A 26,479-nucleotide genomic window follows, 5' to 3' on the forward strand; every position below is an offset into this window, starting at 1 on the left:
GTTTAAATACACAAGCGTGATATCCTGATATACGACAGTTAACTTGGTGTACAAGTAAGAAAACAGTCAACATCGAGCACAATCTAATATGTAAGGTCACATTATAGTGTAACACTATGTTATGAGAGTTATTTGGAATTCAGACAGTTTTGGTTTTATAGTACTATATTTTTCTTGATAGACAATGTGCTGTTTTTGCTCTGATAACTACACATAAATAATTAAATAAATAAATATGAGTTGCATGCAAGCAAAGCTCAGCTCAGATAAGGTTATAAATACAGCAAATTCCTCACTGATTAAAATGGTGTTCACATGCTGAAAATAAAATAGAAACAGGCTCAATATTGAGATAAAATGCTTCTATTCACAGGGTTCGTACACATTTTTCAAGGTCAAATTCAAGTACTTTTAAGGGTAATTTTAAAGATTTTCCAGCACCTTATTCCTGGGGTAAAATACTTTTCTACAGGAATATATAAACTCATTATTTTTTCTTCACTTTTTATCACAATAATGTACATTGTATTATGCTGTAGACATCTAAAATTATGTTTCATAATGGCAAAAACTTCAGAAATTAATTCAGACACAGAGTTATAATGTCAAGCACTTTCAAGCACTTAAACTAAAATCCAAGCACTTTTCAGGCCTTGAAAACACAACATTGAAATTCAAGTACTTTCAAGGATTTCAAGCACCCGTACGAACCCTGTATTCATGAGTGAAACCCAGTATGTGATTCGTCTCATGAGAACCTGATGGCTCCATTCTGATTTGATCCTACGTCAAACTCGCGCCCCCCCCAACTCTCACAACAATTCCGCACAAACTTTTTTGTCTCCAGGATTAAAAAACGCAAACATTCACTTTTTATAACAACATGCACATAAAGGTATGAATCCAAAGCAGCCCTGATCTCTGAGGTCTTCGGCATCTGCTGCCTGCTGGAACCAAATCAATGTTTCAGCATGATCAGAAATGCAGAAATGGAGGCCTTTAGCCAGCAGCAAAAACATCCAACTCCCTAATGCGAACTGATTACTGAATTTTTGCAAGTCTCCACCACCTTTCACCTGTCATCCTGCACGCTTAATATGGAGTTTGTGTATTCCTGCCTGTGAACGGCAGTGAATTATTAGTTAAGAGAGACATGATGCACACAAGTCATGAAAAAACAACCTTTTGTCTGAGGGATAATTGGGTGACATGTCGAGGCAAACAAGATGGCGTGACAGCGGGGTCACATTCAATCAAGTCCTATCTATTAGTATCTGCCCTCGTTAATCTCCACCGTCAAAAACAGATTTAAAGTGTAGATTTAAAGAAACAGATCAGCTGGTGTCTATAGAGCCGTTCCACATGAAATAAAGTACAGCAGCTACAGCAGTCGTTTGCAGCTCATCTGGCTTTTTGATGGCAACTTTGGGCTTAATTAGAGCCAGAGAACTTGCGATGTGCACCCAGCCGTGACTGTGTAGCAGCAGGCTACGATGATACCCGCTCTTTACCCCGGGTTTAAAACGTTCTCCTCGGGCCAGCTGTGTTCATATCGCCTGTGGCCACGGAGAGCCTGTGTAATGTCTGAGGCTGCAGGTGAAATGCTGAAGCTTCTCCTCTGTGTGAGACACATGTCAACATTCCAGGGAAAGAGGGAATAATTAAATAAAGCAGCTGTAGAGAAGATGTTGGAGCCATCTTTGTGTTTTTTTTTAATGTTACACTTGCAGGTTTGTGCTCTCTTTTTCCTGAGGCCATAAACAGGCAAGACTTTATTCAAAAACAAAGTGTTTGAGTGTCTGTTTGACTCATTAAATCTGATCTGGAATCTGCTTATTTTGTCTGTTTATCTTCGTATATTTAAACACCGCTACGCTTTGTAGCACTGCGTTGATCCTGTTTTGCGTAATAATCTCATTTCACTCTCATACAGTCACTGAAATGATCAGTTGAGCGACAGAAAATTAACTATTTTGATACTCAACAAGTCATTTCATTATGCTGAGATGGCAAAAAAGTCCTCTAGTTCCAGATTCTCAGATATGAATATGTGCTTTAATTATATTCACAATTAATTTACTATCATTAAGTCAAAAGATTGTGAGAAATGCTCACATCACAACTCAAAAGTGACGTCAAACTAACCATGACGAAAATAACTATTGTTATTGTTGACATGGTTTGAGTTTTTGGTTTAATTAGTTTTATTTTGTAAATCTCTTCCTCCCTTTGTCTTTTTCACACCTCTTGGTTCCCAGTCCACTTTTGATTCATTTGTACTTTATGCCTCGTCTATGTAGGCTTGTGTTTTGTCAATTTGTCTGTTCCGTTTCCTCGTGTGTTCCTTGTGTTCCTGCCTGTGTTCCCAGTGCGTGTTTGGTTTGTACTTCATGAAGGATTTGGGTTTGAAGCCGTCTTTCTCTGTTTTTGCTTCCTTCTACTGACAGCTTTTTGTCTACTTCATTTTGTATTTCTTATTGACCTCAGCATTGTTATTAAAGCTCATCTTCTGCCTGCCTCTGGAGTGTCTCCATTTTATGCTTATATCATTTTAATAGTCTGATTTTATCTGGCTCACTGAAATGTTTTAATCCTGGATCAAACATGTAAAGCGCATTGTAACTTTGTTTTATTATTAGCAGCCGTTTTGTTTTGGCTCTCTGTGGCGGTTACTGCGGCTGTATCATATGATAAAGTCACATTAGGCATAACATAATTTAGACATTTAAAATCAAATGTAATAAATCTTTTGGATTTGTCATTTCATTTGGCTGGAGAATGTCATTTAGGCAAATGAGATGAATCTGCGGCATCTCAATTAACACTCTGCTAATGAGAATGACACACACAAACAAAGCATCTTTGTTAGTGTGTGTGTTCAAAGCACATCGCCATCACAATGCCACTTAAGGAAGACTCAGTGTGGGTAGTGGACAGCGCGGCTAACAGTTCTTACCAAAGCAGTCGGTCTCTGCCGCAGGGCGATGATGGAGGATGAGGATGAGGATGAGGAAGTGGAGTGGAGCGAGGCGGACCTGCTGACACATGGCTGCCTGCCTCGCTCTCAGCTGCCGTGCCAAGGTCAGCCAGCCTCGTGTCAACGTTTATGTATCCAACCCTAAAAAAGATGCAAGATAAAGATAGCATGAATTTTATTATCGTGTAAAAAAACATTTGTTTATAAACTTCTGACATGATCCTTGTTAGCAGATTGAGGTTTTTCAATAGTCATGGACTTAGAGTATTAACTCAAAGTTAAAATTATAAGATTAAAAGCTCTAGAATTGGTACTAAACGGACCTTGTGGTGAGATCTTTTTCTCAGCTGCTGTTTTTCAAGGTCAAGAATGAAGCCAAACTGCACGAGAAGCCACAGTTGTAAAACCTGAACATCTGCAAAAACTCCACCTGCTGATGAAGATCATGTGATATGTTCTAAAGCTCCAGAACAGCTGCTTAGTTAACCTTCTTGATCATTTTATCCACCAAATCACTTGTGTTTAAGTATCAAAATCAGGAAAAGGCAGAATATTTACCTCAAAGTAGAGACGTCCCGTGAAGCTTTACCTGAACATTCAGCACCTCACGTTCATGTTTTAAACAGGTCTTGATCGCTTCAAGTAAACTTCAAGTACAAAGTTTGCCACATAAAAACATGTTTAATCCCAAATGAAACAGCTGCTGACATACTGGAAAAAACTAAAACATCTACTGAGGTTATAAAAACATGACAGAATTGTGCTTACTTGTGTCCTTCGATCATCACAGCCTTAATACAGTTAACTTTTCTCTCTCCGACTTCACTGACAGGTTCAACGTTGGTCACAATACGACTTCCTTCAAAGCTAAAGGCACCTGTGTTCTACCTTTTCTCATCAATTATTTCACGACAGTCACTGTGTGTTTACGATGAACCTAAAGTAGAAAAATAAACGGTGTGTCCTCAGACTCTAAGGTAGTGGAAATGTTCCTGTTCGCGTGGGATATTCCTGATTTCAGAAAAGCTGCTCCTCCAACGCTGGTCAGCGGTACGAGAGTCCCGACATCCGACAGACGCGTGCAGGCGGTGGACTCGGATGCTTCTGTGCTAATCTGAACTCAGCTCAGACAGTGAAGAGTTTGAGCTCCATCTCCGTCCGACTCTCCATCAAACGGAGGAGTCTCAATCTCTGTGGAGCAGATGTTGAAGGTTTCCCCCGATCCCTGCTCCCAGGTCAGCTCCACAGGCAGATGTTGCTCATGGCCTGGCAGGTGGAAGTGCTCTCTGCAGGAGAGAGGTAGATCTTGCCGCTGGGGCAGACGCACACCTCGTATACGGCCTGCTCATGGGAGGCCTGGGTGGGCGACGCCGCGTAGACGCCGTCAGGGAGGCTACCCAGCTGAATGGTGTTGGCGTCTAAAAGTATCTGGGAGGATAAAAACATCAAGGCACATGCTGGAAGTCATTCAAATAACATCGCCCAGAAGTGCCCTGAAGTGATGCATTACCAAGTGGAAATGATAAATGACTCTGGAGCAATCAGTAAATACAATGTGACAGGTGGAGTGAAGTACAGCAGCACTGATCTGGTGAGGCAGGATAAGCAGTGAAGGAAGAACTCCATCTCAGTATTAAAAGATTTACAATTCAGAATTGTTCATTTTCTGCCGTGCTAGCAGCGTGACTCCAGGGATGGCACTGTTAGCTGGTCAGTCCACCACTGGATTGGATGGATTACCATGTTCAGACATTCATGTGCCCCTCAGGAGGAATCCTACTAACTTTAATCTGCTGCCAACATCGGGTCAATATTTTAAATGTGCGTGGTCCTTGCAGCAAAAATATTTGTAAAATCCACGACAGCCAAAGTGCTCAACTCAGATAGTGTTGACCAGTTCTGTTTGAGTTGGCTTTGGTTGCATGCAGATGAAATGCAATACAAGAACCCATCAGCTGTCGTCTAACAACAATTTCTCTTTATATTACAGATATCTGATTGATTGATATGTTTTATTTCAAACATGTAAAAACCAAAGACCACAGCTAGATAACAGCCTTCAAAATAAACTGAAAGCAGAAAGAACCGAAAACTAGAACGAATTAAAAAAAAAAAATCTCAAAAGAAAACATCAGTTTGTGTTAAAAAAAGGAGAAGTATAGATTTATTCAATCCTACACCTTCACCAGTTCCTCTGTATAATCTGTATTTATTATCTCATTAATCCCATAATCTTATTTACTCATACATCATTTGTGTTACATGCATACATAAACCTACACGTACATAAAACAAGTACTCATAATCTTTCTTATACACATATTCAACTAATTCATTTACATAAGTATATATATTAACTCATTATTTTTCTTTATCTTGTTTACATGCATTAACTAAATATCTTTATCTCATGTGAAATTATATTTCTCATTAATAACTCATCTTTATACTGTGTACATATCATATCTTATCAGCTATCACCACTACAATATTATAAATAAGTACAACTTATTTAATATAGAAAGCTTTTTATATTATCTGGTCTCATTTTCAAAATATTACATGAGCTGGCACCTCCACCACTGAGTTTATACAGCAGAAAAACAGCAGTGGCAGGGCAACTAACTATACAGTATAGACGTAGCAAGTTTGGCCAAACAGTCTTCTCAGTACGGGCGCAAATTACTGGGACTGCCTTCCTATTGAATTTAGAGAAAGCACCCGCTATCTATCATTTAAAACAAAACTTAAGAGATGGATTAAAAACAAGCAAAACTGCAATCATCAATAACTGACCTACTTCATCTTAATTGCTGCACTTCTTTGTACTGCACTTCTTTTTTATTTATTTATTTCTCATGTCTCTTTTTTCTCTCTTTTTTTTGCTTTCTATCCTTCTTGAATTTTTTATTTTTTTTTCATTTTCTTTCCCACTAATGTAATGTGATGATGTGTTGACCTGCCAAGGGACTACAGACGAAAATGAGCTTTCTTGCTAACTCTGGCATATTTACATTTTGAGTGTAAACTGAAAATGTCAATTGATGTGCATTGTCCCTTTTAAATAAACAAACAAATAAATAAATAAAATATACATTGCCTCTTTAATAAACCTATTTCCCTTAACTCAGAACTCATTATTTAATTATTGTTATCTTGTATCCATATATGTAAATATAAAGATATCTCTCAATTTCAACTCCACTCCTGCATCTTACTGTAAATTGCTGATCAGAATGTAAACAATGAGCTGTTTACCTTCAGCTGCACTAGAAGCCTAAAATGATTGGAAGTTGTCCGTCTCAGACCAGAGCTGGTGGATATGGAGGCTGCCTGTTTGTTTGCCCTCAAGTATTCACGTTTTGGTGCATTTTGGTAAGAAACAATGTGATGCAACGTTTGCTTGTTTTCAAGGAAACTCCACAGGGTTCCATTAGCAACAAGGAGACTGTTAAGAAAGCAACAAGAACGTTCGTCCCACCTCACACACTAACTCTGGACATAACATTAAAATAAATTAGAGCTACTTGAGGATACAAACAAATAAGGGTACAAAACCGGAGCTTTCCACTCCCAGCATGACTTTTAACTTCCTCACCTCTCCCTCTGTGGACTCCAGCTGCAGGTCCTTCCGGCCGCTGACCTTCAGTGGCCCCTTGGCAGCGCTCACTTCCACCCCTCTGGGAGCCTCCATGGTCAGGGTCCGTGTTGGAGACTCGAGCCTGATGAGAGAAGACGAGCGCGGGCTCAGAGACGTGAACTCGTAGATTACTTCTGTGATTTTCTCTTAGGATGTTTGCATTATAACTTTCAGTTTGATTTAACGTCAGGGGATGCATTCAAGGTTACATTGTTTATTCAGTTCTTATAAATATGCCTGTGTAATTACTTGTTTAGGGCATGGTGATGGAATCCAAACGTATTATTACGTGACAACAGACCCACGGCAGAGACGCATTGTATTCCAGACAAAATATTCCACATTTAAAAGGGAAAAAAGGCTCATTGACATTTCTGCTGCATAAACATGTTTTGGGTGCTAGTTATACCAACATCATCTCTACCTGTGGAATACTAAAGCCGCTGTTCACGTTTAAGCAGCTCTTCTCATTATTCTAATCCAGTATGGCTCTTAAACAGCCCATAATTGTATCAGCTGATTTTGACCTTCAGCAACATTGAGGCTAATGCAATTTGCATTTTTCTCCCGTGGACTATTTGTTTACACAGGGAAAGATAAGTGTGAGAGCCAATCAATGTGGAATTTGTTTTCATAACTCATAACCGTTTCAAATTGATTTTCTCTCCCCCCCCCCCCTCCATCTTCCCCAAATCTGTTTTCAATGAATTTTAAATGGAAGACTTTAAGGAGCCGTCTTGAAATCGCTTAAATCTCCATCGCCTGTGAAAGTGACACACATTTCGGATTATGCACTATTGGAATAAAAAGTGGGGGAGAGAAGAGCAAATGAATTTCATCTGCATTCGAAAAGCCTCTTTGACTTTAAATCAGCTTTCAGTAGAGACAGTTTGGAGAGCATCGGTGAGATGAGCCTCTGACCTGGGACTTTGTGCCCCGGACCTGTTGAAACAGACCAGCTAGATCTCTGCTTGGTTGCTCACTGATAAAAGTGGTGAAGACTGTATCATTTATTATGGATAAGCGACAAACTATTATTGTGTAAAATAAACTTACGGTATAATAAACTTTTAAAAACGTCCTCAATCGATCTCCTGTGGCAACACAACACACCATATATCTCCCCCGAGCCTCAGTCGTTCATCAGCAGGCCGCAAGAATCTCAAGAGAGCTCCTCGACTTATCATATCTTTCAATAATTATTTCTCAAGCATCCACTGATTATCCGCGGCTTCGATAGACGAGTTATTAAAAGACCCATTTAAAGCACTTTGCACTGAGCTGTGCAATAAGAATCTGGTGATATGTGATGTGTGTGTGATATATTCGCTCCATTCAAAGCAGTTCTGTCATCACCAGTTACACACACGCACACACACACGCACACACACACAGTTTGCCAGAAGACAAAGTGCTCAATTTCCAAGAGTGCTTGTTTCAGACACAGTCCAAAATAAAGCATTCAGTGAATTAAATTAAATTAAATTAACAATGTCTCTCGGGTTTTTATAACCACCCGGCACCACTTCCATTTTCATGTACAGAAAGCTTATGGTCTCGTCTCCGAGGCTCCAACAGCAGCATGAAGTCTAAATCACCTTACTGCTGACTGGTTAACATTCAAATCACAGTTAATGTTAAATTCATGTCATTTATAATACACGAGACACATGGAATCTAAAACATGAACTTCACTTTTTGGCTGCTGGTTCCAAGCTCAAGAAAAAGGAAAAGGAAAACTTTAATTTATCAATAATGTCTCAAAAATGCCAGACGTTGTGGTATTTTTGGTTATTTGGTATTGATTATAAGGAAAAAGTGCTTCATTTGGAGATAAATGTCCTTCGTAGCTTCTTATTTTGTTTATACTGGATGAATTTTATGCTTTCCTTTCAACAAATTTGACAACCGTAGTAATTCAAATAAATGGAAAAGTGGCGACCGTGTTCAAACTGCATTGTCCTTTCCAAGAACCCTCTTGAGACAGAACTTCTAGGGCAATTGTTAGAAAACTGTTGGGCCCATAAAGTGTCCAATAATCCATCCTCCTCAGTTCCAAGGAGCTTCTTGTACCCAGAATATTTAATGTTTAAGGGCATCTTGCTCCGACTACAAAACTCTGATATGTAAAACACTCACTGCAGATAACCTATGTGATATTTGCACTCATATCAGCTGTTGACAACAGGCTCGTCCGTTCTCTAAGTAATCCGAGGAGCATTTCTTGCTGCATTCAAGATGACCTTTCCACAGAAAGGTCACCGTCTCGCAGAGCTGTAAGCGACCAAATGTGCTGATGGCCATCGCTGAAGTCGTAGTGGATAAGGTTTGGTTGAAATACTGCATATCTACTCAAGTAACCGACGGGATTCCAAAGGTGAAAGTCAAGTTTATTTATATTTCACTATCACATACAGGCTCTCAAAGGGCTTTACAGACCCGCAGCAGAAATACTTCCACACCGGTTACTGTTGCTATTCTGGCTGGCATGAAAACGTCTAACTATAGAGAGCCTGAACCAAACTACCTTTGCAAAAACATCAGCTGACTAGATATATAGATATATAATGAATATAATGAGCCTCAGGGCTCCTTCAGACTGCTGTGCACTTCACCCACACAACTCAAAAAAGACTATGTATTTTTTTTTATCTTTATATATTTTCTGTTTGATTCAAATTTTTACTAATTTCTATTTTTTTTCCTTCTGTGTTAAAATCCGATTTTGCCTTGTGTGTCCTTGCTGGGTATTTGATGATGGCAGTGAGCACTTTTCTACGGTCCGACCAATACCGGATGCTAATTTAAACATAAACATGCACAGAAATTTAACAATGTCTTTAATTTTCTACGGTCCGACCAATACCGGATGCTAATTTAAACATAAACATGCACAGAAATTGAACAATGTCTTTAATTTGGTAAGTCGGGAAAGAAAGACACATCGTGTAAATGAAGCCGTCAGACGAACTTTGTAATGAGCACGCTCGTTTTTCTATCTTGGCCATTTTCTGCGTTGCCATTTCTCATCGCATACCAAGAAAACAGATCTATCAGCAATAAAATAATATCTGCTGATTCATTTCGGATCGGATGACCTAGATAAGATGCATCTCGCAGCCTTTGCGACACACATAACTCGCACAGATTTAAATATCAGATAAAAACATCGCATCTCGGACACAACCTGTTCCAGCTTCTCCTCTCCGGCAGGCGCTTCAGAACAACGTATGTCAACACAACCGCACAGAACAGTTTCCCCCCCCCACATGTCATCAGCTGAATCAGTCACAGTGTCAACAAACCCCCAGCACCAAACATCCACCTATTTCTATCACAGACCACATTTCTACAGCTACAACATGTCATCATGCTTCTGCTACTGTCAATATAACATTGCTGCACGTAACTGTCAATTATTTTTATTCTATTATACTGTATATACATATAAATTCCATTCATCCAGTTTTTGTTTGACCTGCATTTTGTACAACAAGTTTCTTTCCAGAAGTGACATCTAATTGAATTGTTTGAGTAATTCTCTGAGCAATTACGAAAAACCTTTGCTTACTCCAGCTTCTCAAATGTGATGACTGTTCTGGCTGTATTAGCTGTATGTTGCAGCTCACATATTTGGACTTTTGACAACCTCGTGCACCAATGATAGACGTTGTTCATTCATACTGACAGAACCTTAATCCCAATTATTTCCACTGTATCTGCACGTACTGTTCTCTGCTGTCCAAACATTTCTCTCATGCCATCACAAAAGCAAAGAACCACCGTATTTCTCCGCTGCAGTCAAAACTAGAGACGAAAGACAACAGTCTTGCCGCACTACATCTCAATCCAACCACATTGGTGGGAAAGAAAGTCCGGAGCTAAGTGGCACCGAGAAGAGTTGTTCTGTTCTGCCTTTATCTTCTTAATGAACCTGTCACTCTCTTGTGGACACAGCTACTGCAGAGACTGTCCTGAAAGCTTGCTGGGGAGAAGTACGTGGCTGGCTGCGCTGCAAACAGACTTTAAAAACCTGAAGAGACGGCAAAGTCTAGCGGCGGAAAGTTGTGGAGAAAATCAAATTGAAAGCGGTTTTCCTGCTCTCTGATGCACGGCCTGGAAACGTACCATGTGATGTGTGCGCTGTAAGGGAGCTGAGAGCCTTCAAATCCTGTCTGGCCTGCCTTTGCTTCTTAATGTCAGACTTGTCTCCCTTCAGATTCCCATGCGGGTTTTCAGCAGCGTTCTTATTTACAGCGTGCACGAAAAAAAAAACGTGTTCTTGTTGAGACCTGGGGATTTCTTGTCGCATTGATCAGACATCCACGAACCATCTGTCCTACATACATGTCAAGAGAATACCAAGTCTCTGTGAATGTGAACAAACTGGATGATCACAGTGAAATGTTCAGTGAAACTACACTGCAGCTTTACCAAGTGAATATCACAGCATTTATCACGGAGCTTCCCTGCCTGCTCAGATGGATTTGGGCCATGTGCATCAGGAATCAGAGCACCATCCTCCGGAGTACGATGCAAAATGATCCGATTATGTAATTGACAGAAATATTTTCATATTTAGGCCTGTAATATCTGGTTCGAAGCTGCTTCTATTATCAAACTGAGTGGGCAGCCAGCTGGGGAGTGAAAACATGAATCCTCAGAGCTAAATTTCCTGCTATTAACCATCTTGATTTCTGTCCTCAACAGTCAGCGCTGGAGGGTATTTTCAGAGTGAAACTGAGAGGTGACTGTCAGGTGAAGGAGCTGATCAGAGCCCCACAAGAGCTATGACTAAGAAGTAATGAAGCTGTGAGCAGAGAGCAGGACATGACAAACTGACATGCCTCCTCTGTGGGACTATATCCACTTTATTACTGCGCTGCCCTTGTTTTAGAGACCTCAACATCAAGGCCTCTGCTCCTGATCGCTCCTCAGCACAGGTGCCATTCTTCACGAGTCACCAAACACAAACATGTTTCCTGGGTTTGGGTGCGTCAGCTGACAAAGAGGATGCACTGAAGAGTAAAAAAGAAAGAGTGAAATACGACTACAGGGGGACCAAAACAACTGATGGACTTTAAATCAATCACACTACTCAACTGTTAACCTTCTGCACTACCGCCTCTGCCTCATAAGAGTCACTCTTCACTGAAGCCTCAATGATTAGTTGATAAATCAATAGGTCTATCGACAGAGAATTACTGATTCTGGTGTTTTAGACTTTGTTTGAATTTGAAGACGTCACCTTGGGGTCTGGGAAATTAGGAATTGTAATTGATACACACACATTTAGCTTCTACAAGTGCAGTAACATTATTCCATCCTGCTAACACTGCTAGTGTTAGGCTCTTATATCCCAGAACCCAAATTGACGTCTTCAAATGTTTTTTTTTTGTCTGACCAACAGTCCAAATCCAAAGACTTCATTTACTGACACACATGACAGGGAAAAGCAGCAAATTCTTACATTTAAGAAGCTTGAACTAGCAAATGTTGGACACTTTGCTTGAAAAATGACTGATATGGAAATGTCAAATGTTCAATTGTCAAAATAGTTAGCAATTAAAATGGTTTACATTTATAGAACAATTCTAATTCTTGTCTCAGTACACTTAAAAGTCAATATTGGTATTTTGGTTTTAGTTTGTTTTTTTCAGGTTTCATTTTCTGTTTAGTAAAAGTCCACAAAAAACAACAAATTCTATTTTTTTTTTGGCTTAGTCTTTTGCTGTGACATATATAAAATATTTTCTTACACAGTGCATATCTCTATAATAATTGTAGCTACAACTTCAGTAAAAAGTAAATACACAGAAAGGTGTTAAGTCTAACAATCATTCACATAGTCTCTTGATATCGACACTGTATGCTAACTGAACTTTACGTTGGTGTTTATGAGAGGAAAATAAACCGAGATCAGAATTGATTAACAACATTTAATGCCATAAAGCATGACATTTTTTTGTTACGGACCAAAACTCTGCTTAAGACCAACTTTAAGCATCACAACCTTTCACCAGCACCTGACTGAATTCTACTGCTATACAAAGGATTCCTGGTTTGGCTATTGTAGCTTAATAATTACCATCTCAAGTATCATTCAGTTGTTGTTGTTGTATGAAAGTATCCAGTGGGAATATAAACCTGTATATCACCGTCCCTTAATGAGCCTTTATAGATTGCAACTACCAGACTAACAGCACACATAGATAAATTGTAGGAACCGAAAAGTAATTAAAAGCCAGCAGAATCATTAAACTCAGTATATTCAAATATTCAGAAGCAGCTTCCGATGATGACAAATGAAGACAAACTTGAGTGCCAGCGTACACAGATACAGAGCTCAGGGATAAGAACAGGTGCTTCAAAGTAGAGGAAGATCTCAGGTGGCTTCTTTGATTCCATCGCAGCTCTGTTCCTCTCCCAGATTACACTTGGCATGCAGTGAAATAAAAACGCGTCACAAAGAGAGAAAACGATATTTCTTCAAAGAGGAAGTGAAGGGCGACATGGACGTGAGCCAAACCGGATCTGTATCATCCCGAGGGGTTTACTAACAGGTGGCGAGTGGTTTACAAAGAGGGTTCAAGTGTAGGGTTATGGAGAGGTGGCTGGAAGGTCCCTGAGCCACATCTATAAATAATGCTGGATAAGATGCCAGTTGTGACACAGACTGTGGGTTTTTAAAAGGAACCTCCATCTTTGTGATAACACGGGTATGTTTTTCATTTTATATTTGACATAGTCTCTACTGTCGCCCTAATTATACGGTATGATGTCATCATACTGGATGATGAATTAGATTTACACATGTGTAATCAATCATCCAGCTGTGCCAGCTCATAATTTACTGTCTGGATTTATAATGAAAAAGTGTCTGCTTTGGTACCATTAAAAGCAACCATGGAGTGAGTTGTCACAGATGGTGCTGATTTTCTGCTAAATGATGGGGACCGGGTCTTGATGTCAAATCATATTACACAGGATTGTAGATGAATCACCTGCCACCAGAAAAGACTGTACGAGCTACAGTGTGCAATGTGTTGTCAGTCCATGTTGGAAAATGTTTTTTCGGTAATTCTGAACAACCACACTCAAATGTGGAGTTGCGATGATGATTGAATATGGGGACAGGGGCGTACATTTCAGACTGTCCCTCCTGGAAGGTTTTTAAAGTGTTGTGTGTTTGTTTACATCAGAGGTAAGACAAGTGTCACATCATGTCAGATGGTAGATTTACAGAAACGGTCAGAAGGATGGTTCCGATGGTTTTCGACCCTCTGACGAGCAGCTGAAGAGGCATAATGGCTGCTTTATTCTTTATTTCTTTCTTCCCTATGTCTTCTTAAGAAGACTCAAGTTATTTTCAATGGGTCACAAACTGAGAACATGGTGTTGTGGTCCCACGTTTTAGTTTTGTGATTTCCTGTTTGATGTTGAAAGTTTATCCTCATGTTTCATGTTCCTTCCTCTTCCTGTCTTTGTTTCCTTTCCAGCCCCTTTTCCTTCACTAATGTCTTCCATTAGTTAATCACTCCCTGTGTATTTAAGCCTGTTTTCCCCTCACTCTTTGTTGGCCTATCTGTTTTTATCCCATGTCTCTGCGTTTCCTTGTCTGATCTTTTACCTGCATTTGTTTCTGCTTTGAACTTTATTTTTTGGCTTGTGCTGTGTTTAGTGTTTAAACTTGTGGATTACTCCCGTTTTGCTGCCAGCCTTTTGAGTTACCTTTTTGATTTCCTAGACTATAGCTTTGGTTACATTAAAGTTCAGAGTTTACTTTTTGCTGTGTTTACATGCCTGTCTCTGAGTGTGTTTTGGTCCATTTTTGCAAAATACTGGCAAAATTGGCCCACTAAATCAGTGATAATTGTGTTATTGGCAATGATTGGCAATCGCCCCTCCAATGGATGAAGGCAATCTGTCCCAAAACTCTGCTTTGGAATTGGAAATGAAATCTTTTTTGGAAGGAAAGATAATATTTACATGCACCTCTTGTCCACACAACACAGGAAGGATATGAGCTGTGTAGCATTGAGTGTTCTTTAAAAAAAAAAAACTAATATTTTATCAATTTGCTGTTTACTATAAATGATGGGGTAATTTTCCTATCTTTTTTCCCTCCTACACTTCAACTTTGATCATTGCTCATCCAGTGAAGATTATTTAATCTTGTAGAGAAATACTTTGCGGGTTTTAAACCTTAAAGTAATAAACCTTTAATGGAAAGTGAAATTCTCTTCTTCACAGCAAAGGAACGTAACTATGCAGAGTGTGATTTTGGTTTTATGAATGTTAAAAGAAAAAGAAAAATGCTGTTGAAAAGCTTCAGATGTTTTCCTTGGTTCCAGCAGCATTTTGATGATTATGTATTAACAGATGACAGGATAAACTGCACGTTTTCCAGTAAAAGCTGCTTAAAAACAATTAAAAAGTGAACAGTACTGAACAGGTTCACAAGTGAGATGCTGCTGCAGTGATGGTGGCTTGTTTACTTTGCCCACAGCCAAATTAGACTCTGAGAATGAAAAAAAACAACAACAACATGATGACAAAAACTGTTGTTGGGCTTGAATTAATGGCCCACATGATTTCTCCATTTTGCTTTTTTAATACTACTGTATGACTTAATATAAAAATATTCTCTGATGTGGTGCTTGGAAAATAAATTGGGTTTAGATAAAAGGAGCATTTAATTGAAGCCCTGACAGTTATGTTTGTTCGTCTGCTTGTTTGCAAATATTTCAGTGAAGGAAGCCTGTCATTTCGCAGCAGCCTGGAGGAATTGTGAATTCTTGAAAAACGCAATACGTTTTAAATTAAAGCACACAAACACAATCAAACTGTGACAAGGCATAAATTAAATATGTTTGATCAAATATGCATTTAAATGGAAGGAAATCAGAATCCTGCTGAAGCACAGGACATGTTGGCGCTTTTGAATTCTCTCCCGTTCGCTTGCCTCTCGTTAAGATTTTGACCACATTGCAGATGGTCACCCCTGAGCTGAGCCTGTGTGTGTCAGTCCAGCGCAAGAGTGTGTGTGCTCGCTTTAAAGTGGACCTCATCTGTATTCCTCTCACTCTGGAGGAATTAGATGCCAGAACACTGCTTTTTCTGCCAACTTTGATCCCAGCCCTCCCTTCAGGACCAGTAAGGTGGACAACAAACCAAACTCGTTATAGCTCGTTAATGGACCGACACAGGGCTCAGAGCCCCAGGCGGAGTGCAGTGGGGATCACATGCACGGGCGTGTACGAGTCTAATAAGCATCTCAACCTTACCCGCTTCCCCAATGCTCTCTCGATGCTTTAATCAATTCGTGACTGCTACAGAGAATAACTAACCAATTAGGTCACCCCTCAGCTGTGAAATTAATATAATGGTCAAATCTAGTTTTAAATTTGTGTGATAACGAGCCAACCAGTAGATGCTTGAGAATAATGATCCTGGTGAATAATGGTTCCCGCCGCGTGTTTTTTTTTTTTCCCTTAGCGCAGGCACCGACTTTGAAATGCCATGGAACATTTATCATCATCATTTCAAGATCTTCATTTTAATTGAACAGGATATGAACATGTGGCATTAAGCTTTAATGAATTTCTGTAAAGTCAATGAATGTGAACTTACTTAAGGTCTTCAGAAGCCCTCGACTGGATCAGGGGAGTTTCTACTGAGTGTCCAAACACGGCGCCTTCCGAGCCTAGCAGGGAAAAAAAAAAAAAAAAAACGTTTTAAAATTCAGCAAAAGATACCACCAATCTAATAAATCAATACTTAGTACTTAATGTGTATGGCACAAAAAAAAGAGTTTCAAAGAATCTCTTATGGCTCTTTAACACTCAGTTTGTTTCTGGTGGTATCAATCAAACCCTGGTATGGACCAAATAACCAAGACCAATCTTCTTGCGTGAGTGAGCTCCAGTTTTGTGAAAACAAAAAGGACCAACCACAGGACTTTGCAATAGCTAGGACAGGAGGAGACATCAATCACTGTCTAGTCAAGTGAAGCAGCAGGGTGGTGCTTGCATTTGTCACAGCCTCTTGCCCGCGGCACTGCATTTGTGCATACTAGGGATCGGACTATAAAACACATTCACAAGAAGTTGATCGTGTTGAGTTTTTATTATAAGGGTAATCTGCATTTAGAAACAAGGCCATCACAAAGTAAACCTCCCCTGTATAATTTCTGTTCAAGACACCTCTTGTGATTTCTCTTTGTCGATATCGATAATGCTCCTAACAAGTTGTTTCATCGTAGGCTCTTTGTGACACCAGAGAGCATTCAGCATACTGTACACATACAGTAAGGGACAGTCAAGTGCATTTTACCTGTGATGGTGAACTTTTCAGTCGTCATGATGACCTCCTCCTCAGTTGCAGTGAACAGCAGTTTGCCTCCATCTTTACTTCGTACCTCCAGCCTCTGACACTGGGCTTCCACAGCCTCAGGTCCTGCAGAAAGAGAGACATCCTCAACGGAGCTTCTGGCTTTCAGCAAAAAAACAACTGCAGATGTTGCTGCCTGCAGTTTAAGCGAGTTGCTGGAAATCACACTGCAGCATTTGTACGCTGGGAATTTAACCTATTTGTCTTTGTTTGTGACTGCGTGACTGCATTGTTCAATACTTTATGAACCTTTCTAGGACTGAACATTTATTTTAGTGTGATAATTAAAAAGGATTAAAGAACAGATTTCCAGCCAAAAGGTTGTATTAGCCCACAAATCCAACAGTAATGTTCTTTTTGTAAATGGTACTGTCAAATAAAGGTTGCCTTGTGTTTTTTCTGGCCTTGCAAATCAGCTTTGGGAAACCATGTTTCGGCAAGTGAGCAATCTGAAATACTGTGCACAGTGCTTGCTGTGCAAATGAAAGGCGTCTAACAAAGCTGGATCAGCTATGCTTTTACAATAGATGAAGAGAAATCAGTAATCTGTTCCGCTGGTGAGGAATATTAATTCCAGTTCTCCAGACTTTGGTGTTTTTCCAGATGTGCATGCAGAAACTTTTTAGCGTCTCCCTTCCCGGCGAACCCCCCTCTCTCTTTCATTAATCCATGGGCTGCGACGGCAGGGGAATGTAATTATTCTCGCCAAGTTTCATCTCATTTCAGACAAAAAGCACTTTCTACAAAAGCAGGCACTAATTTTCGAAGGAAGGTCAAGTGTGTCCAAAAAGTGTCATATCACCAGTCTTGTCAAATCAGCATCAACTCTCAACTTATGTTGGCCAAGATCAATAGCTATTAATGTTAATAAGCAGGTCATTTGCTTTCCAGTGGTCATTAATCATGTAAATTACTTTGGTAATTTGGACTGACTGATGGTTGAGCTTGATGATAATAAGAAGAATCCATTGTCCTTTCATTAAGTGCACCAAAGGTTACTGTCTGGAAGAAACTACAGTCTTTCTTTTTTATAAAAAGGCACAGAGACGATTAGAGGTTTTAAAGATGAATTGTTGCGTTAATCTTGATTAAAGTCATTAATAAAATAAGATAAATCAGGCAATTTACAGTCATGGCAAGATGAATCTAAGATCACTTTTAATAAGTTGTAAATAGAGAGAGATATAAAGGCCAAACTTCAGTGAAAATAAACACGCAGGCCGGCTAATTACATGATTTCTTTTAACAAGAAATGAAAAATGGCACAAAACAGACAGTTGTTGAACCCCATGTTTCATCTACCTCAGTATGTGGTTTCCATCAGCGACTGGCAATTCATCATCTCAAATGAAATGGCTCCCAAATAAATCAGTCCAGACGTAAGAACTGGAGACTCACCCACTGTGAGCTGACCGGTCAGCTGGCCTTGGTCGTTCCTGACGTTCAGCGTCACGTTCTTTTCTGACCGCAAGACCAACAAGCTGTCCTAGGGGAAGCATGAATGTGCCAGGAGAAAGACAGAGAGACGGAGGAAGAGAGAAGAAAAAGAAATGTGTTAGGATCTTATAATGGAGGGAAAATCAATAGTTAATTCTCTCCTTTCTTTCTTTGTCATGATGCCACTGGTATATCTAAAGCAGCTAACGTGTGCAAAACACTTTAACACTGTTTTAATCACTGATTTCATATTAACAATGGATTAAATTATTATGTGTTATGCTCAAGGCGTTGAACCCAAAAGATTATGACTGTTACAACCCCAGAGGTCATATAAATGTTTCTATTGGATGTGCTTGTCTCTCTACTTGAATAACTCTCTCTGTTACCGGAGTGTGTGCGATTGGTTGCAGGTGTGTTTGAGTGATTGTAGGCTGTCCATAGAGCTGATTGGTTCCAGCCTCGCAGCCAGGGTTTTAAGGCTGGCTCGTCGACAGTTCCTGTGGGTGCTCCTCTGCCAGTATGTCTGTGAGTGTGTGAGATGTGTTTTTGAATTAAACCTTTAAAAATGCTTTGCTGCTGGTGGTGCTTTAGTTAAGTGTCGTGGTCATCTTTTTTGTTAATTTTGTTGTTGCTGCATGTTGTGTTTCTGACGGAGCACCCTAACTAGATAGCCGCTGGACAAGTTCAATAATTTGCCAATGTATTATTCATTTATCTTAATTTTGGTGGTAATCTTGAGTGGAGGAACGCTTCAGTGTATCGCAGTTGACTAGATATCTTCGGTGATGCACTGAGTTGAGCGTTTAGAGACACCTCAAGCTCGGCAAGCCACTGAGAACTAGTTGGTGAGTTAGCCATCTTGGTAGGGAGGTAAAGTTTGGATGTCTCTGCAGTTTGTTTTCCTTTGATTTATACTCTGCACAGCAGCTTGGTTTTGTGTGAGATGGCTGCTTTTGTTTTGGTCATGTTGTGATGTGTGGCTGTAACTAGTACTTGTGTGCAGTAACTATTAGTTTGACCTTTGCTTGTGGTAACTGTTCTCCACTTTTGTTGGGTCATTTGTGGTTGCAGCTTAGGTGTAGGCTGGCACCACATTTGTGAGTAGTAGTGACTACACAGTGACGCCTTGTGTTTGGCTGTTGCACTCCATTGTTGCGTTGGTTGCCTGTTTTGTGGTGTGTTATTACCAGTAGTCTATTTGGATTTGTGTTCTCTTCTCATGGTGTTAGCCATTTTGTTAGTGGGAGTGGCACCCACTGATTTTGGTCCTGTGGAAAAATAAGGTATTGCTTTTATGCAGACCGTGTGGTTCAGCATTACAGGAGGGGGTTGGACTTGTGAGGGCTGAACACCCTACTGCATTTGTTAAATTGAACATTTCTCCCCTAAAGAAATATTCAGTAGTAAGGGGTGAGGTGTACAATGTTTCTGGTTGTCTCTACTTGAATAACCCTCTCTGTTACCTGAGTGTGTGATTGATTGCAAGTGTGTTTGAGTGATTGTAGCTTGTCCATAGAGCATACAGCTTCTACCAAAGTTAATAATTAGCTGGTGAAGCTATTGGTGTACTAGCTGCTAATGAGCCAAATATTTTACCACAAGAGGCATAGAGACAAAGAGGAGAGTGATGCTGCACTTCAGCCTTGGTTTAGCCAGAAACACTGACAAATTAACGCTATTGTTGCTCTGTCTCAGCTAGATGTGTTATTTGTTTGCCGACAGATTTAACAACTTTCCAACTTTTTAGCGAATTAGTCACATTCACAGAACTCAACAACTGACTTGGTGAGTACAGTATTATCATGCCAACACAACTGATGGCTAAAACGATCAAAACAGGAAAGGTGTTTTGTGAGAAATATCCTTTAAATCCCCTCGCACACTGTTTTTTTGAGAAATTCACTGAGGTATCTCCAAAATCTGTATGAGTGTTCCTGCGCCAATGCAAAGCAGGCTGTGCTGTTCAGTAAAAAAAAAAAAAAAAAAGCTCTTCCAAGTGAATCTTCCTGGCTATAAACCACAAAATGTAACGTTTAGATTAAAATGAAATCTAAATTATCCAAAGATGAGTTATGAAGTGTAGGTTGAGTTGAAGAGAAAGGGGGTGGTTCGCTGAGAATGTGTATTTTTTCCATCAGTGACAAGCGTAGGAGTATCCCTCCTTCTACATTTTAACTCTGGACTTCTGCTTTCTGGCAATTTTGTATTTTGCAAGTTTATGGCTGTTTGACATTGAATGACAGCTTGCATGCTGAAAAGGCCTCATGCAACACTTTTACCTGATCAGCTACTATCAGAGCTTGCTTTTAGTTTTCAACCTGCCTGCCTCAGAGTTCTGCATTTCAGTCCTCTTATGATGACCTTGAAATCTGGGTGACATAGTGACTACTCCCACTCTTGGTTGCTAACTTGACTGTCTGTTAAAGCAACGACTCATTTTCATTTCATTGTTTGCCTTGTGTTGGCAGCTGTGACAAGCTTTTACCACAACATTGACATAATGGCACCTCGTAAAATAGCTATGGGCAAACTGGTTAGTAAACCATTGCCTATGACACATCCAGCAGACCCAGAGTGTTTGGTGCTGGGAAGGTTGCATACAGTTGGGTAGAGTTTTTGTATGCATGCTGCATCAGAAAGCTGTCGTGACAGCGAACCAAACTGTACAACCAAAATAATGAGCTGAAAGACGCTAAAACACACAGCTGAGGGAAACTGCACAGTCAAATGATAGTTTCCTGGGGTTCATCTCTGCAAATAACTCCTTTGACATTACACACTGCTGTCTGTTATATCATTAAAATGAAAGTATCAGTAACTGTAGTTTTAACACAATTCATAGAACATATTTGTATGATACACACCTGTCTTATGACATACTGCAAACCATACTGCCCATCTTTTGGTAATGGGGTCTTCCATTTTGGACTCCCCATTTTGTCCCTTTTTTCCCAAAAAAGGTCAACGCTGTCTTGAGTTTGCATTTGTCAGAACAAATAGTTGGAACTTTGATGGTGCACTCAAAAGGAAACTAACATGAACTGAGATGTAAGGGAATCGGATATTCAAATCAACTGTCGTATTATTTGTAATTAAAATTGACATTTGGTTATAGTTTATAATTGGACTAATAATCATGCCTTGATACAGTCTAACATGTTTGATTAACCTAATGCTCTCCTAAAACAGGCGTCAAATTGTAGAAGATTATCTAAAGTTTGTGCCATTTAACTTTGTGGAGAGGTCATTCAGTTGATTTTATTCCCTGTTTGCTCCTTCCAAATATAAATGCGTATCATGAACAGAAGTTCGTCAGGACGCACAGAATCACGAAGAAATCTGAGTTCTCGATGTATCCCTTTAAAGAGTTTATAGGTCCTAAACTGTTTCCTGAGGGGCCATGACTGAGGCGCTGTTGCTCTCCTCCACACTTCTTTGGGATCACATAAAAGGCTTTTTAGTCACTGCGCCTGTTGAGGAAGGTCAAGTGCAGATCAGAGCAAATGCACATAAATGGAGCCTGTTGTTGAAGGTGCATCGGGCCCCGTCAGACTGAAAAATTACCATGGCTGCTGTAAGGCAAAGGATGCTTCCCTGCATACAATGAATAACATCACAGCCGAGAAGCGAGACCAAGCCGCACTGCTTCGATGGAATGGCTGAAAACAAAGCGACTGCATACGACGGTGCTATCGTTCTGTGAGCGCAAAATAAAATGCAGACCTTTTAAAGCATAGATAAAGAGCTCAGGGTTTAACTGTAATCCCAACCAAATATTTGCATAAATATATTTAAATTTTAATTATATTTGAGTGTTGTGCGAGAAGCCAATTTGCATACTAAACTGAACAAGTAAATATAATGATGAAAACATGTCACAAGTTGAAAAGGTACGCCTATTAAGTCTTAATTTACTCATTCTGCAGGCGGGCTCTTTGAATGCAGGGTACAGCCTGTTTTGGAACATGTTTTCGGGCATATTTAATATTTTTCACATTAAAAAGGCCCCTGTATTTCTGCGTAATACTGTTAGCCAAATTAAATGGGTTCTAGCATAGTCGGTTTGAAGGATGTTCAGATCTCTGCGGCACTGCTGCCGAAAAATCGCTTTGATTATAAACTGTGAGTGTTAAATAAGTGGATGGCTTCAACTCTCATCTGCACATTTGAATTAGGAACTGGTGTGTACAATCATTCTTGTCATGTATCTCCAGTACAACTACGGGAGTGAGGTGAGGGGGAAGTTTCTTCCCAATAAAGACACACCTGCATCTGATGCTATTTATAGACGAGTCAGCGTCCCCGGGGAACAAAACGAGAGCCAACAGACTGAAAGGCAGAGATTTGCTAAACTGGATCTGGGCGATGAGTTGCCTCATACACACATTGTTTTCAGACTGAGGCAGAGACTTCAGTCCAAAGCAAAGATCTTTTGAAATTTCAGAGGTTTCTCTTGTTTATGACTTTAAATGGTAGTGTGATACAAAACAAAAAAACAACAGGGTGGGCGATGATGAGTACAAAGATTGATCATGAGTTAAATGTTAATATAATCACAATTATTCTTGGCTGTTTATGTCATTACACCTCTGCATATCTATGATAACGTACACTTGCAGGCTTCATTATGATTTGCATGGACTCTGATGCTTTTGAGTAAAGCAGCAGATAATGAATTTGTCAGATGTGACCTGCACAGGGCTATCGTAACAGGGTGTGAGAGTTGGGGTCACAGTAATTGGGGATTTTAGTATAGAACTTGAGACCTCCATGTGTCTTAATGGTAGCTGTTACACACCCATAGCATTCTGCCGTCCTGTATGTCCTCCTCCTGTTTGCATCAGTGGGCTTTCTCTACTGTATGTGCAACTAAATCGAAGGTGGAGGCTGCAGGCCGAACACTTCACCAGCTGATTTTTTTCTCTGTACACGTTTGAGCTGAGAGAAGCAATTCAATCAGCTCTTGTATTTTTTAACATAAATAAAATGCGCAGTGGTCTGTGATTGGAATTCTCTGGACTACATCAATTTACAAAACCACTAAAGACAACAAATTCAAGTGGACTGACCACTCTGGCAAAAATACATCACTGCTGCTCATCAAATCTAGTTTGGCCTCGGTTGTCCTCAAGCAGCAGCAGACATTACTACTAATGCATGAGAATAACAAGAGCTGAATACAAGACAAAACCACTGAAACCAAGACTTTGCACATTGACATTTTGTAGAGGTATTAATGAATCATTGGCATTGAGGATTGAACTAGTGAACACTGTTAATCGACAATAAGAGATGAGCACAAATACATCAAAAAGTATTTTGTTACAGATGACAAATACATGCGTATAGAATTTATCAAAATAAAATACAAAAAACTGGTATGAGAGAGTATTGAATTGAAATACAATTTATTTGTACTTTAGCAGTCTCAGTATGGGTTGGATTTGGTTTGGTTGGATATTTGGATCATTTTGTATTATTAAATTAAGTATTAAGTAACTTGGTTTCACTTTATTTCTCTTTATAAATCTACCCTTCTTTTAACAACTCTGATTTTGTACCGAACATAGATCGTTGTTATAGTTTTGAAATGGAAAAACATCAAGCACGTTCCATATATTAATGATGATTCACCGATAAAAAAATTGGCTTGAAATTTGTCTCCTTTCTAATTTGCATTATAGTGTTTGCAAAAACTCTACCAGAAATAAAAACAATACATTTTTCAAAAACAAATCTGGTCATTGATCTCTGATACAGATCATCTTTGATTCAACTCTTGATCAAAACAGAAGCAAAGTCTATTAAAAACTACTCAGCTAAAACATTCAGGGTAACAGAAATTTGATAACTGCCAAGCAAAACCAGACACTGTGGAAATGCAAACGTTGTTGAGCATCTGAAGCTTACATTATTACAGTTTAATACATAATTACACCATTGTTACCAGAAACCTTAATGACTCTCTGACTCTAAAGACTCACAGACAACGTATATAATGTATATAAATCTTTGAACAGGCATTACTGTGTAAAGTTTCCGTGGGAGGAAAGTGAAAGAAAAGAGAACCTGCTGTAACATTCGGTTTTAACACTTGAAATTCCACAGAACATTGCAGCCATATTTTCAAGTGGAACACAGATATCAAGCCTGAAATTACAGCTATTTTGTTGCTTTCAGACGGTTGAAATTTCAAGTGTCAAACTGATTTCACATGCCGGAAAATTATATAGTATTGTGACTTTCACAGTCAGCGCTGTTTTGTGGCAATCATACGCCTGAAATTTATAATGTAAACGGGATTTTGGAACACTTGACATTAAGGTCGTCCTTTTTCGGCGTCCGCGTATTGGTTTCTTTTTGCCTGAATAATTCAAGTGTGGGTGCACTCTATAAAAGCTGACAGGCGGATGGATAGACAGACAGACTTGCATATGGGAAGCCCCGAGGCTGAGGAAAAATAATATACAGTATATTCCGTCTATCCATCTGCCTGTCAGACTCGATAGACAGCTCAGCACAGGTTTAACTGAAAGCTGCTGCAAAAAGAGGTCAACATTAGTCACACATATTAAAACAATCATAATATTGAGTGTCTCTACTCCAATTTACACTTGAACCTTTGAGCAGGAGTGTCACACAATACCCATCATTTCACGTGTGAAAAGCGACAATGGACTTCTAGTGTTTAAGTGTGTGAAATCAACTACACTTGAAATTTCACCTGCTTTTGCCAGCAGCACACTGTTAAGATCAACATTTGGAGAGCGATTGTGACCATCTGGGTTCACACACTGCGCTGCAGAGTGGGCAGGAAGTTCTAGGCGTCAACACTAAAGCAGTGGAGCCTGATCTTTAACATCAGGTGTGGAAGATATATTAATTGTAAAAAAAACAGTGTATAGTCAGCATGGTACTTGGCATGGATAGAATATAAAACAATATTATGATATTAGACTCATTCTTATATCATTGTACAGTGTATCATGATTGCGTATAGAATGGTGTAGGGATGACATATTTGTAGGAAGTTGGCATCACATTGGTTCGCTCTGCAGAAAGCCTATGGGATTTTCTAAATTTAATTTTGTATTATTGCCAAAAATAAGCACTTTGGCAATCACAACCTTATATTTACAAAAAGTAAAAAGCTAATGTCAGGCTATAAAAAGACCACATTGCAGTTACAATAATTAAACATCATCACCACCACTAAGCATCTTACTTTACAATTACTAAACACAGTTTCTGTCAACTGATAAATCTACAAGTTGTTAAGTTAAAGTCAGAATATTTGCAACTAAAGTCGACCTGTAAAGACATACAAGTGAGTAGATAAGTCTCCGTGGTCGATATGATGACGTTTAATGTCCCGGACAACCTCTGTAGTCTCATTTTAGACACATGTTAGCAAACGCAATTATTAAGATATGTTAGCGCTTTTAAAAATGCGAACCTCTTCCCTGGTTTTGGGACTACAGACTACGCCACTAATTAACTAATTAATCCATACTTTGACTTCCAAACAAAATATCTCCATAGCATTGAGTATCAAAAACTGACTATTTGATAAGAATAAAATCATAATTTTATCTTATTTTGTGGAAAAGGGGGTCTATAGAAAAAACATGTTTATGATTTTAAGAAGTAAAAAGTTATTCATTTCTTAATCGCTTGGCGCAGCTCAACAAGAGTTTACCCACCATATTGTCAATATAGGCACCCAGCAGATGTAGGGCAACATTACACCCACTGGAGTTGTGTATTTGGTCACCTGGCAATTCCAAGTCCAATATTCACTCTCTTTAAACCTGTGTTAGTCTCCACCAACTCCTGAGGGAAATAATCTGACCTTCTAGCAGAGAAGTGCTTAACTGTGTTAACCAGCAAGTCAATAACTTTGTCTGTCTGCTGTTTAGTGTAGCGTACAGGAAGTTTGCAAAGGTTTTTTTGTTTGAACAGTGGCTAGCTGCTGTTGGACATGAAGCTGTGAAGTTGCAGCTTGTAAAACCAACACAGTTTGCTGAAAG

At 39.4% G+C, this 26,479-nt stretch overlaps 1 protein-coding gene across 4 annotated transcripts in view; it reads right to left on the reverse strand.

Moving 5' to 3' along the window:
• Positions 1 to 2,979: 2,979 nt before the first annotated feature.
• Positions 2,980 to 26,479, reverse strand: part of LOC115589728 (zeta-sarcoglycan-like) — a 40,274-nt gene continuing 16,774 nt past the window's right edge. For 2 of the 4 annotated variants that reach the window (XM_030430839.1, XM_030430838.1), the window contains 5 exons: positions 18,408 to 18,495; positions 16,953 to 17,075; positions 16,251 to 16,323; positions 6,576 to 6,699; positions 3,639 to 4,405 (listed from right to left, as the gene is read on the reverse strand). In XM_030430839.1, the coding sequence (XP_030286699.1) occupies positions 4,214 to 4,405; positions 6,576 to 6,699; positions 16,251 to 16,323; positions 16,953 to 17,075; positions 18,408 to 18,495 (600 nt within the window). In that variant the 3' untranslated portion in view covers positions 3,639 to 4,213. Of the gene's footprint in view, positions 3,119 to 3,638; positions 4,435 to 6,575; positions 6,700 to 16,250; positions 16,324 to 16,952; positions 17,076 to 18,407; positions 18,496 to 26,479 lie in introns of those variants that run through there. The other 2 variants (XM_030430840.1, XM_030430841.1) reach the window with 2 other exon arrangements.

Source organism: Sparus aurata, chromosome 10 (genome assembly GCF_900880675.1).
Source record: "Sparus aurata chromosome 10, fSpaAur1.1, whole genome shotgun sequence".
In the NCBI taxonomy this organism is placed as follows: domain Eukaryota; kingdom Metazoa; phylum Chordata; class Actinopteri; order Spariformes; family Sparidae; genus Sparus; species Sparus aurata.